The sequence below is a fragment of the Mauremys reevesii genome, linkage group 2 (genome assembly GCF_016161935.1).
Source record: "Mauremys reevesii isolate NIE-2019 linkage group 2, ASM1616193v1, whole genome shotgun sequence".
Taxonomy (NCBI): Eukaryota; Metazoa; Chordata; order Testudines; family Geoemydidae; genus Mauremys; species Mauremys reevesii.
Genome location: NC_052624.1, coordinates 42,472,099 through 42,485,988, shown reverse-complemented (window position 1 = coordinate 42,485,988; position 13,890 = coordinate 42,472,099). Strand labels below are relative to the sequence as shown.

General features: G+C 38.9%; 1 protein-coding gene across 1 annotated transcript in view; it reads right to left on the bottom strand.

Annotated features, from left to right (window-relative positions):
* ADAM22 (ADAM metallopeptidase domain 22) overlaps positions 1 to 13,890 on the bottom strand; it is a 210,753-nt gene that overhangs the window by 64,666 nt on the left and 132,197 nt on the right. The window contains exons 6-8 of the mRNA XM_039524310.1: positions 11,705 to 11,768; positions 10,650 to 10,719; positions 4,591 to 4,661 (exon numbers count right to left, since the gene is read on the bottom strand). Coding sequence (XP_039380244.1) covers positions 4,591 to 4,661; positions 10,650 to 10,719; positions 11,705 to 11,768 — 205 coding nt within the window. The remainder of the gene's footprint in view (positions 1 to 4,590; positions 4,662 to 10,649; positions 10,720 to 11,704; positions 11,769 to 13,890) is intronic.

Below are 13,890 nucleotides of genomic sequence, written 5' to 3'. Positions count from 1 at the left end.
TATTTCTAAGTGAATTTAGTGCTCATAATAGGTCATGTAATGCCACCTTCTCCTCACTGGTCTCCCCACTTCTCATCTCCCTCTGAACAGCTGCTGCTGAAATCATCTTCTTCTTCTGCTGCTTACACCCTCTCACTCTGTGACATAATGTACCTCTCTGTCCAAACCCTACACACTGTTGTAATAATCTTTGTACAATGTATGTCTTGTAGGGTATAATTTGAAAACTCATAATTTGGTGATCAGTATTGTCCTGATAAAATATGTGTGGCAACATTGTATGTGAAGTTATAAAATTCCACTGTATGGTGTTATTTCCACATGTTCCAAATTGAAGTTGGCAAACAGGTCTGTGTGCTCTGCCTAATTTGTACTTAAGCAGTAAATAGAGCAGTGTTGGGCAACCTGTGGCCCATCAGGGTAAGCTGATTGTGGGCCACGAGACATTTTGCGGGCACGGCCCCCCGTAGCTGCTAGTGGCTGTGGTTCACCATTCCTGGGCAATGGGAGCTGCAGGAAGTGACGGCTAGCACGTCCCTGTGGCCTGCCGCTTCCCACAGCTCCCATTAGCCAGGAACAGCGAATCACGGCTGTAATAAATGAGAGGGGCGATAGCTCCCTTTTGTGGACACCCAGCCAGCCAGTTGGCTATGGAATCACTCTTGGTGGTTGTTCTCTACTTGCTTTACCTGAAAGGGTTAACAAGCCCACAGGTAAAAGGAAAGGAGTGGGCAACTGACCAAAAGAGCCAATGGAAGGGCTAGAACTTTTTAAAATTAGGAAAAAAACTTCCCTTTGTCTGTGTGTTGTGATTCTCCGGGAAAGAGAGGGACAGGGAGCAGTTATGCTGTGAGAAACTTAAGCCAGATATGAAAAACCATCAAATCATACCTGGAGATTGCTTATCTGAAACCCCAGATATGTGCATAAATTAGGGAATGTCTAGAAAGACACTATTAGGTTTATTTCTTATTGGCTTGTAGATTTCTCTGTGCTAACCCCAAATGCTTTTTGTTTTGCTTGTAACCTTTAAGCTGGACAAGAAGGTTATTCTTGATGTTTCAATTTTGTAAGTGGGATTTTTAAAATCTAGCAAAAGCCTAAATTCCAGATGTATTTTCTTTCTTTTTGTTTTTAATAACATTTACCTTTTTTAAAAAACAGGATTGGATTTTTGGTGTCCTAAGAGGTTTGTGCACATGTTGTTAAATTAGCTGGTGGCAACAGCTGATTTCCTTTGTTTTTCTTTTTCAGCTCTTCCCCGGAGGGGGTGTGTGTGAAAGGGCTTGAGGGTACACAGGAAGGAATTCCCAAGTGTGCCTTTCTGGTTTCAAAGGAGTTTTTTTGCATTTGGGTGGTGGCAGCATCTACCAATCCAAGGTCAGAGAGAAACTGTAACCTTGGGAGTTTAATACCAGCCTGGAGGGGCCAGTATAAATCTTTAAAATCCTTGCTGGCCCCCACCTTCTGCACTTGAAGTGCCAGAGTGGGGAATCAGCCTTGACAGCGGCCACTTGGAGCTTCGGAGGGCCATGCCTGCAGACGATCAATGTCTTCAAAATGTCTTGCGGCCTGCATCAGCTTACCCTGATGGGCTGCATGTGTCCCGCGGGCCACAGTTTACCCACCACTGAAACAGAGTCTTCAAGCAGGAAGGGGAGACAAAGGCAGCTCACACACGTGAGAAAAAGAAGCAGGGAACATCCTTCCACATAGATCTTTTGCCTCCTGGTACCCAGCTGTAAATGTTTCTCAAAAGCAGGCTGAAACTATAAAAAGGAGGGGCCAACACCCAAGAGACCCCATCTCTCTCTCCTTTCCTATCACCTTCTCTACATCTGAAGCAACGAAGGAAGACTTCATTGGATTCTGGGAGAAGAGGTCCTGACCTAGAGGGTTAGGGCAGAAAGACTGCTGAAAGCATATGGTAAGAAATTTTGCTCGAATCTGATATAGATTGTTAAGTTAGGCACCAGTAGCATTTTAACTTTATTTTCTTATAACCATCTCTGACTTTTATGCTTCATTACTTGTATTCACCTAAAACCTCTCTCTTTTTAGTTAATAAACTTGTTTTATTGTTTAATTTAAACACACTGGATTAGATAAAACTGTTTAGCAGACTCCATTTGCGGTGGCAAATTGTGTGTATTTTATTTCTTTTAAAGAAATAACGGACTTTATATAAACTTGTATTGTCTGGGAGAGGGTTGGGCAGTACCAGACATACATTTCTGGGGGAAAATCTAAGACTTTAAGCATGTCGCGGTTACCCTGCTGTAGGAACAAGGCTGGTAAGAGCCAAGGTGTGGCTGGCTGGCTGCAGCACTCACATAGACATAGCTGGGAGTGACTTGTATGCTGGAGGCTGTGAGCAGTCCAGACGAGAAGCTACAGCAGCAAAGCACAGTAAAGGGCACCCCAGCTCCACATTAGTCTGGATTGTACCCTACTGTGACACTCCCTCTTTAAATCCCTTCACTGGCTTTCCCTCGCATACATTGCTTGTGAAATCTTTTAATGATGATGGGTAACATTTTCAAAAAGCACCTAAGTGTCTTAGGATCCTACATCTCATTTTCAACAGTGATTTAGGTGCTTAGGAGCCTAAGTCCCATTGACATTCAATGAGACTTAGGCACTTTTGAAAAAGTCCCCGATGTCTCCTAAATATCTCTACCCCCTCCAAGCTTTTACTATCACCTATTATCCTGGTGCAGTAGGTTATCTGTTTGATATGTCATCTGTGACAAATTTAGACTGCAAGCTCTTTTACGCAGGGACCATGCTTTTTGTATGCCAATCCAAAATGAATACTTTAGTTGCAAAATGCAGGAATGCCCCCCTTCAATCGATGGAGCAAGTATTCCTACTGCTATTCCCTCTGGCTATTCCCCCAGTCCAGCATCATCACCTGAGATTTATCCAGAGTGAGCCTTGGTAAGCTACCCCTCACCTAATTTTGTTAAAATTCTCAGAAAGTAAATGAATGAGCCATCTAGGTCCAACAGAGGAGAGCATACCAATAGCACTGTGACCAACATCATGTTGCTACTTACCTTAGCGGGTTTACATATGCATAGAAGGGTGACAGGCTAAATCTCTGTAATATCCTAAAGGAAAAGATTCTTGAGGCAGATGAGCAACCACCCAAGTATGCCTTATACTTTAGAAGTTCTCTCAAGAGAAAAGTACAGGGCCAATCAAGAGAAACTCTGTCTGTATCCACAATGTTTCAACATCACTTGGGATATGCCTACACTGCAATTAAACACCCACAGCTGGCCTATGTTAGCTGACTCAGGCTCATGGGGCTTGGGCTATGAGGCTGCTTAATTGCGGTGTAGACATTTGGCCTCAGTCTGGAGCCTGGGCTCTGGGACCCTCCCCTCTTGCAGGGTCCCAGAGCTCAGGCTTTAGCCCAAACCCAAGTGTCTACACAGCAATTTTACAGCCTTACAGCCTGAGCTCCACAAGCCCAGGTCAGCTGATCTGGGCCAACTGTGCATATTTAATTGCTGTGTAGACATACGCTTCGTGATCAATGATGTCAGAGTTACTGACAGATGTAAAACTCAATACAGACACATTACCTTTGTCCATCACCAACAGACCAGCACCATCTCTGTGCCATGCCTAGGTCTCAAATCAGACTAAAGAGAACCAAGGAACTTTTGCAAACTTCAAAGCGTGTTATATCTGCCTTACTATAACCTCTGACTGTGCTCCACTAAATGCATATCTGTATTATCAGAACAAATTTTAAAAGTAGCCTATATATTTTACATGGCTCACTGTGCTGTGGGAGATTTACTTTTTTTTAAATAAAAGCTACAAGGAGCATCTACTGAGAGCACATTAAAAATCTAAACTTTAGTGAATCTTGTGGAATAAATAGTTGTTTTTTAACCTGGTCATAACACTCATCCCAAATATAAAGGATTTATATTATATTTTCAAACTTAAGATAAATGTCCACAATTAATGACCTCTCACCATAATAAACAAGAATGGTGCTCTCAGTTTATAATAGTAAATTTTAATTTGTCCTGCTTTCCTTTCATATGACTTGGACCTACCTGCAGCTACTTTGTTAAATGCAATTTTCTTTTCAATGAAGGAACCAAACACTATATTTCAAATTGGTACAGTATTTCTAACTTCAATTAAAGAACAAAGATCATTTCATTCTAGAGGTAACAACAACATCATAATCCCCAGATGTTGTGGTTTGGCAATCCAGTAATGGCAGAATGAATGTAGCTGAGGTCTGCAAGAGAGAAAGCCATGGCAAAGCATGACAACAACAGCATGATTTGGGATATCTGTTTGTTCTCTTGAGATTCCATTTCCAGTAGCTTGTGGTTGCATGATGCAACACAGATGCTTCACGCCTAAGAAGGCATTTCTTCAGCAGGTTCCAGTAATGTTACTCAGATGTTAGATACTGCCTTTGCAACTGTTTTTATTTATTTATGTAGGTCTCATGCTAAAACAACACAAGCAATAGGACTTTATCTGGAGAGATTCCTTTATTAGCTGCAAACCAAGTTTGGTGGCACATTCTTTAGAAATTGTACGGGCACATACCTGTCTTTTACTCCTTTTGTGTCTTGGCTTTACAACAAACTTCTGTGATGTGGTGTTCATTTGCCAGAATTCTAAGTGGAAAACAAAGCCAAATAAATTGAATGTTCCCAATATATATATTGGGGCAGCATGAATACAATATGGAAATTTTCATTTTCTGTGAATTAGATCTGATAATGATTTCATTTTTCAATTCTTCTTCTAGAAAGGAGGCAACATTACAGCTACTTTTCCCAACAGCAGAGAAATTATAAAAATTCTGCTATTAATAATGCAGGTCTGCTAATATAGCCATTCTGTGGACTTCATCCTCAGAAGGTATAACTGATGTTCAAAGACTAAATTTCACCAAATACTGTATGGTGAATATTATTAGAATGGTGCTACCATGAACTGAATCATATTTTCTGGAATGCAGGAAACAACCATACTTGCAATGGCTACATTAATTCAATTTGATTGCTCTTTGTGTTAATTTATGCTTTAAGGACTATATTCACAGTGTAATACATGTTAGAATTGGGAGAGACCCTCCGGGATGTTTAGATTCCCATCAATCAGTATATTACCCCACACTAATCCCACTAGGTCTTTAATTTTTTTAAACTTCTAATCATGAGTACTGAGAAGTTTATTCTTTTGCCAAATCCCATTTTACTAGGTACTCATAAATCCCAGTGATGGGTACAGTATAAGCTAAACAGAACACAAAAACTCACCATTTTTAATATCCAACATGAACTTTTCCCTCTTTAGTTTTAGATTCTTATTCGTTGTTTCAATGGTGTCTGCTACAGACAGAAGTCCTTTTCTTCTCTTGTATTAACAACTTTCACATTTTTATAGTCTTTGCCTATCCCTTTAATCAACTTTCAGTGAGACTACATGAAAGTTCCAGCATGTATGTCAAATCCTCTTTAATATTCTAATTTCCCTTTTTTTCTTTTCTTTTTTTTTTTTTTTACACTACTAATCAAGGGAAGAGCACTTTTTTATTCCATTCATTCATTTTATTTAGCTAAAAAAAAATGCAAGGTAGGCATAATGCAAAAGCAGGCACTATCTCAACTCATCATCTCTGCACAAAGGTATGGTTTTATGATGAATATAAAAAACCATCTATATCATTATTTATTTATTTACCACATCTCCACTTCTGCTCATACTGCATATACTTTATACCAACTAATGCATTTGTACATGTGATCCAACACCAGGATAAAACAACAATGCAGATTCAGAAAGTGAAAGGATGGCAATGGCTGCTAAGACCTAAAACTCAAAGTGGACCTGCATGTTTCACTAAGCTACATCTAGCTATAGGACATCAGGTTGTAGTAATCAAGAGTTTCTAGTGATAATACATATCATAAGAGCAAAACATAAGTGATTGGCATATGTCAACAAAAAACACTTGTGAGCGTCTTTCTCCCACAGTGGGGTATGAGCAAAGCACGGTCATAGATGCTATACTTATTGTTAGAGCTGAGTGAATAACTGATTTTTTGGTTCAATGCCCCCCCCGCCAAAAAAATCCAAAATTATTTTTTTTCCCAGGACAACCAGAAATGATTTTTTTCATTTTTTCTCACTGAAATGTAAAACTGATTTTTTTTGTTTTAAGTCAAAAAATACATTTTGTACAAACCAGAATGAAATTCTTGTCTGTTGCTGTTGTTGTTTCATTTGTTTTTTAAACAAAAAATAAATATAGCTACAATTTTAAACAAAATGTCCTTCCATTTAGATTTTTTAAAATGTTCTTTTCTTCCTGCGTGAAATTATTTGCCAAATCTGACCCAATTCATGAATACTTTCTGTTCACAAAACTGCATTTTTGGCGAATTAACTATTCATCCCAAAATGTTTTGCCCAGCTCTACTTATTATAAATTTTCTCATCAGACAATGTCTGGTACTCATTTAAGATCCAATCCTGCAAAAATTTATGCAATAACTTCACTCATAAAAGTAGTTCCTTTGAAACAAATGGTATTTTGACAGAAGTTATTCATCTGCATAAGGGTTTGCAGGGTCGGGTCCTCAGTCTGTATTCCACCATATGTTTTACATATTCTTACAGTTCTTCTTACAGAATAGAAAATGTAAATACTTTTGAAGACATTCTGCTGCTGTACAATAACTGAAATGCTAAGTGTAACATGCTCTGCAACAAGAGAATAATAGGAAGAGGATCAGACTAATTCAATCACAGCCAGGGTCAGCTAATGGGGGCTCCTGTTATCCCTGAGGGCCATCACCCAGATCTCACAATGAATCAACACGAACCACTTTCAAATTTATTGTTACTTGTCTGTTTTCTGTGAGTGCTTTTATATATCCTACCTATACTTATAATGTAGATCCAGTCCATGTTTTGGTGTCATGCCACCAACTCTTAACTTTTGATTGAAAGATTTGTAGGGCCACCAGAAGACAAATGGTAAAATTACAACGTTTTATTGGTGAAATAATAATATCTTACATTTATATAGCATCTCAGACTACTTTAATAATTTACAAACTATTTAAGGATCATTTCACCTACCATAAAAATGAAGCCATATCTGGAATGTAGCAGCTATGTAACAACACACAGTAATACTTCACAACATTTTACAAGTGAATGTTAATGACAAGAACATGCATAGTGCTTTCCCATCCAAAAGTATCTCAGGAAGATACCATGATCAACTGAAATCACAAAGGAAATTGAAATAGAAATAGGGATGTAACAAACCAAGTTGGAATTTGATCACTATTTTGGAAAAGTCCTATGAGAACTTTTATGACCACTGAAGATCACAACATCTACTTTGTCTCATCTGAAAAACAGCACCTCCGATGTCATAGTGTCTCTTATCATCATCCCAGAGCACTGACTGATTTAATATGGACTCTGAGGAAAAAGTACAACCTACTGAATCGTCAGCCTCGTGAAGAACCCTGGATTTTCTCTCTTCAAAGTCTTAATCCTTCACAGTCAGTGACATTTGACAGGTGCATAACATAAGATGTTATATCTGCTGGCCATCACGCAGAAGAGTATAATTTATTCTCTAATAATATTTTTTAATTCCCAAGGAACAGTAGAATATAAAAACCTATGTTGCTACTGATGAGATATCATATCATTTGCTTTGGTTGTTACTGATATGAAATCACCCCAGTCTGTTAATTTTTGCCTTTCCACCATCAATGTAAAAGGCTTGTGGTACTTCAAAGTACATTCATAATGCAGCACTGACTGGAAATCGTAAGTTATGCATAGAGCCTGCTAGGGATAAGAACAGGAGTGAAAGTGAGGTAAGAACCCACACCGGCCTGTATGCAGCGCTGCCATGGCAGCGCTTTAATGTCCCTGCCCCTTTTTCCTCCCCCTCCCCCGTTGGCAGCCCTGCTGGTACAAGCAGGGCCACCAACAGGGGAGGCAAAAGGGGCAGGGATGTTAAAGCGCTGCCAGGGCAGCTCTTTAAGGATGGTCCTTTGCCGCGGCAGTGCTTTAATGTTGCTGCGCACCACTCCCCCCCATCAGTGACCCTACCAGCAGGGCCACCAACGGGGGGTGGGGTGGGGGAGGGCAGCAACATTAAAACACTGCCACAGCAAAGGACCCTGCAGTGCTTCTAACATCCCTGCCCCTTTCCGCCCCTCCCCCCCAGCCGCCGATGAGAGGGGGAAGGCAAAGGGAGCAGCTGCCCCAGGGCCAGCGATTTAAAATTCAAATCGCCATTGGAGCCCCGGGCGGTGCGGACCAGGCGGCCTGGAAGGGTTGGCCTGGGGATGCTGACCTCCAGCCCCGCCCCTTCTGCCTGAGGCCCCACTCATTCCGGAGCCGGCCCTGGCCCTGTACCAGTAAGTGTCTGGAGTTATTTTCACCCCTGGATAAGAACAAATAATTCTGGAATCAAATTAGAAGTTTCTTAGGGCATGTAAGTCCACAATAAAGGTGGGGATAGAGAAGAAGAGAAATATTGGCAATATAAAGTACAGGGCAAAGCACTTTTTGTTATAACAGTCTTAAAGGACAGGATTAGTGAAATAGTCCTGCTGCAGTAAATAAAAATACTACAAGTTAGTAATTTCAAATATATCATATCTGTTTAAGGAAACAGACAGAAAAGTTTAAGCGCTGTAAAGCCACTATTCCCAATTATGATAATATATAAAAATCAGTGAAGATCCGGAGTGAAATCCTGGCCCCATTCAAGTCAATGGGAGTTTTGCCATTGACTTCAGTGGGAACAGGATTTCATGTTAAGTGGTTTATATCTCCACTGAGCATATGTATATCACACAATGGGAACTACACATACATTTACAATAAAGGCAAAGGAAACCTAAATAATGGAAGTAATGAAAAAATAGTTTTTCATTAGTATAGAATTTGCTGCAGGTGATAAAATTTTCATTGCAAACCTGAAACTGAGGACAGGTTTAGAACAATGTAAGTGAACACAGAGAGAGCAGTCAATGGGATAGACAAAGTCTATAACATGTTGTTATGAAACTTGCTAGTTATAATTAACCTTTCAGGTATGGGATCCTACCACGTAGTTGCACAAGATTAGTGCCATATGCAGTTTCTCCACTTCGTTAGTAATCATATACTTAAGTTGTTTTCATTAGTATTCCACAAATTGATCAAATGGCAACATTTCCCCATCTCAACCAACATAGAGTTGTGGTGGCAAAACCAACAAAACTGGATATTTCTGAAACTGCCCCAAATGGAAAGTCTCAATGTTTGCAACGAAAGTTTGACATACTTTGAAGGTCAAAGGGCTTTGGGGAAGGTTAAATGATAGATTTCTGCTTGCCGAAAAAATGCTTTTCATAGTCATAAAAAATTTAAAATTACATTTATTTTTTCTCCCAAAGTCTGTGAAAACATAACATTTCACCATTGATAAAGTCATTTGCCTACAAGACACACAATTCTAGTTCCAAAAGATCTCATCCTTTACTCACACATTTCGAAACACAGGGCTGCCAACTCAGTAGTCACGCTACCTCTGTCTCTTTCAGAAGACATCCTCCAGAGTGCTTCCCACACAACGTGCACTTCATTATTAGGTCTCATATTCCATATTCAATGCAACATAGCCCCAGTCCTCAGCACCACCATTCTATAAACTAGGCATCTGCAATTGTCTTGAAGAAATCAGCAGTTTAGTACTGCTGGTCTCATTCCTCCAGGATAAGCTATATACGTAGGAAATTACATTTCCAAACTGATAAACCCTTGACAGACTGGGGATATGCCTTAGAAAAGTCTGAATTTTCAGCTTTGGCTACCTAGGGTGACCAGATGTCCCAATTTTATAGGGACAGTCCCGATTTTTGGGTCTTTCTCTTATATAGGCTCCTATTACCCCCCCACCAGCTGTCCTGATTTTTCACACTTGCTGTCTGGTCACCCTATGGATACCAAGCTGTCTTCTCACAATCAATGTTCATTTTTTAAACCTTGTCTAATTCCATACATAATATAAAGTGTTTATGGGGATGCATCAGTAATACTGCGCACCTCTTTTCCATCTTCAGAGTACTTTACAATTAAGTAAGTAAACTTTAGACACCCCAATGTCATTTAAGATGGAAAGACTGAAGCAGAAATGTTGAGTCAGAACTAGGATAAAACTCGGAAAATCCAGTTTTCTAGTCCTACACTCAGACTAGTAGACCATTCCTTTATCTCATAGTGGGGGAGGCCACTGATGTTCATCAGTCCTTGGTAACTATGGGATTATTTTCATCAACCTTTAGGTTGCCATGACTTTTTATGTAAAGTACATATTGTATGTGTAATGGCATATAAAGCATTCAATTCTTCAAAGTTTATTTAAAAAATATCAACAATATGAAGGTTGAGGTGAGGTTTGAGTTAATAGTTAGGTTTCTCCCTCCCCCCTATATGTTTTTTACTTAAGCAGAAAAAGAAAGACTCAAGTAAACAAAAGAGTAAAGTCTCAAAGAAGATTAGCAACCAAATATGATAAACAAATGTGGCAAAATAAGACACAAGTTAAAAGAAGAGAGCATTACAAACAATCATACCAGATGGCAGGTCATCCAAAGGAAATTCAAATAACCTGGATTTGTAAACAGAGTGGAAATGGAAATCCTCCTGAAATAGTAAACAGTAGACTGCATTAAGCCACGATAAAATGAACCATCCCATAAATAGTAGGGAGATAGAAACCCTTTTGCATTAGGTACCAAACCAATATGTTGGAGAAATAATGGAACACTGGAGGTTATCAAACCTCAGAGATTCTTCTCCTCCTCTCCCAATTATGATGTGATCATTAAGGCCCTGATTCAGCAAAGCACTTAAGCATGTATTTTACTTTTAACATACAAGTAGGTCCTTTAAAGTCAACGGGCCTAATCACATGCTTAAAGTTAAGCACACGCTTAAATGTTTTGCTGGATTGGGGTCTAAATTTCCTAAAGTTAAATAATATGAAATGCAAATGGATATGTATATATACAGTTTTAACTGATTTTCAGCACTGACAAATGACCATGAGGTCGTTTTAAAGAAGCTACCAAGGGGTAGATACGACATGTATTATTGGAGGAAAACCATTATTTTATTTTATTATATTATTATTATTGGAGGAAAACTCCTCCTGTTTTCCTGATACTGTATTTAGCGACTGGGAACTCAGATACTAGATGCAATATACTGCCTTTGGTTTGCACCTTTAGAGCAATCAGGGCCGGCTCCAGGCACCTGCTCAGCAAGCAGGTGCTTGGGGTGGCCAAGGGGAAGGGGTGGCAAGTCGGGCTCTTCAGCAGCAATTCAGCAGCCAGTCCCTCGGTCCCTTTCGGAGGGAAGGACCTGCCACCAAACTGCCGCTGAAGAAGAAAGTGGTGCAGTGGAGCTGCCGCCGATCACGATTGTGGCTTTTTTTTTGTTTGTTTGGCCGCTTGAGGCGGCAAAAACCCTGGAGCCGGCCCTGAGAGCAATATATCAACTAGCTGCTGATAGTGGGAGGACAAGGACTCCAGCCCCAAAGCTATAGGTGCAAGGCTGAGGATGAGGCTTTTTTGTTTTCTGCATCTCTTGTGTATCTGAATACTGGGTTGACTGAAGTTCTACTTACGTGTGAAGTGTAGTTTTCTTCTGGTTCAATAAGATAAGTATGATTCCCATCATAGAACATCCCACTGTTAAAGGCAGGAAAAGTGGTAACATTGAGTAGAGATTTACCAAACATTTATAAAAAGATTAAAACAATTTAAACAGATAACCCATGAAGGGGAGGCTATGAACTTGAAATATAACCATTTAAAAATAAATTAAAAGCAATTTCAGGTATTATCCCAGTTTCTAAGTCCTTGTGCCAATTTTTGTGATTTTACAACCAACTTTTCCTTTTTTTTAAATGTTTTTCCTCTTCCTTGTTGTAGTGATAAAGAGTTAGACACAAAGGGCAGCAGAAACTGACTGACTGACCCAGTTCCCAAACCTAGTGTGAACCCCACTCCCTGGACCAGATTGTTCCTACTTCTGACAGATATTTAAGAGGTCTCTTTACACACTCTGGGAACACATGAATAGCTTGTCATGCCAAAATAAAGTATTAAACTGTATTTTAGAGTATTTTGGAGTATTAGACTCTTAGATTTTAAGCTTTTTGGTGCCATAAGGCTGTCTGTCTGCGTGCTCTTACAAGACCCAGCATAATGGGAATACTTTTGAGGTAAACAAAACAAGGTAAAAACTGAAAAAAAAATCAAGAATAATCATTTTTTCCCTCACACATCAATTTAAGTCCTTTATTTAATTTTTTTGGAAAAGACACACATAGGTTTTATATAAAACAACATCAACAGAAATATTCCATGAACTGCCAGAGCCAATGTCCCATGCTATGTTGCCCTTTCATACAGTACGTATTCTAGCATATGGAAAGCTTTCACTAGTTCTTGTGGTATTCCTCATTATACTTACAGGGAACAGCTCTCACACAAGTAAAATCTTCCAAATGGTAGAGGAATTTTAAGGGCACCACCAACTATATGCATGTTTGTTGTATATGCTGGAAAATCCATTGCTGTAATTGCTCACATGTGAACAATCACCAATTTCCCAAAGGTGGCACATGGTTCAGTTCTAACCACAGGATAGGTTCAAGCTTTAAGGGATCCTAAGTGAATGTAGACAACTTATGGTAATTAAATCACATGGTTGTGCATTACTGTTTACAAGTAAATACACAGCGGTGGTGAAATTCACCACTGTGCAGAGATCTCACATAAGACCTATACACCACTTAAAATCCAGTTTAAATCCTATTTTGAGTTTAAATGGGGTTTAATATTAAGCCTTGCACCAGATTTCTGCACAAAGATGAATTTCACCCTAAAATAAAATGATCTGATATGAAAATGTTAATTGACAGTATACTAAAGAGGTACATTTCCTACCCACATCTCCCTTTTCATCTTTATCTAAATCAGCCTTTTCTTGCAATTTTTTCTTTATTACAGCAGTATGTGTGTTGTTGAGATTAAGTTGTGTCAGCATTTCCTTTCTAAAGTGCTTCTTTCAAGGTTTTTTAAGACTAGCTATAAATATGAGCTGTTGGCTCAGATTTGACATATACTATACAACCTGAACAAGGGAGCAAGATTTTTTTTTTTTTTGCAAAGTTTGAAGGGGAAAAAACAAAAAAACCACCACATTTCATTCTTTAGGTGACAGAAATGGATACTTGCTTTTGGCTTATGCAAGTCACAAATTAAATTGATTTTTAAAACATTTTATAATTAATTTTTGTCACTAACATCAGATACGACCTTAACTATACCCAGGGAGCAGCTCTGTTGAGTAAAATGATGTCATTTTACTCTGTCGGGGGGGTTTGGGACCATACAGTATGTATTCTAGCATATTAAACTTTTAAACCATTACAGCTTTACATAAACATATCTAATATTTGCCTAAATGTTGTGTATCTACAGGATAAGCCAAATGGCTCCACCAAAGTAATTCTGGATATAATATAATATAATATATAACTCATATTAGCAGTGGTTATACATACATATTTAATTCAAAGGTATTCATCCCTTTGCAAATAACCTGTAAATATTTTGTAGAAATTAACTTGTTCTATGACATTTAAAATAAAAATCCTAGAGGCTGATGAAGGCCTTCATTCTAAGAATAAAATGAGATTTGGGACTCATCCTGCAGATTTTAAGTATGGAAAACTTGCTTTGCTATCAAAGGCAATTTTACACGAGAAAGGTCTGCAGGATTGATTAGTGTGTCAGTATTTGA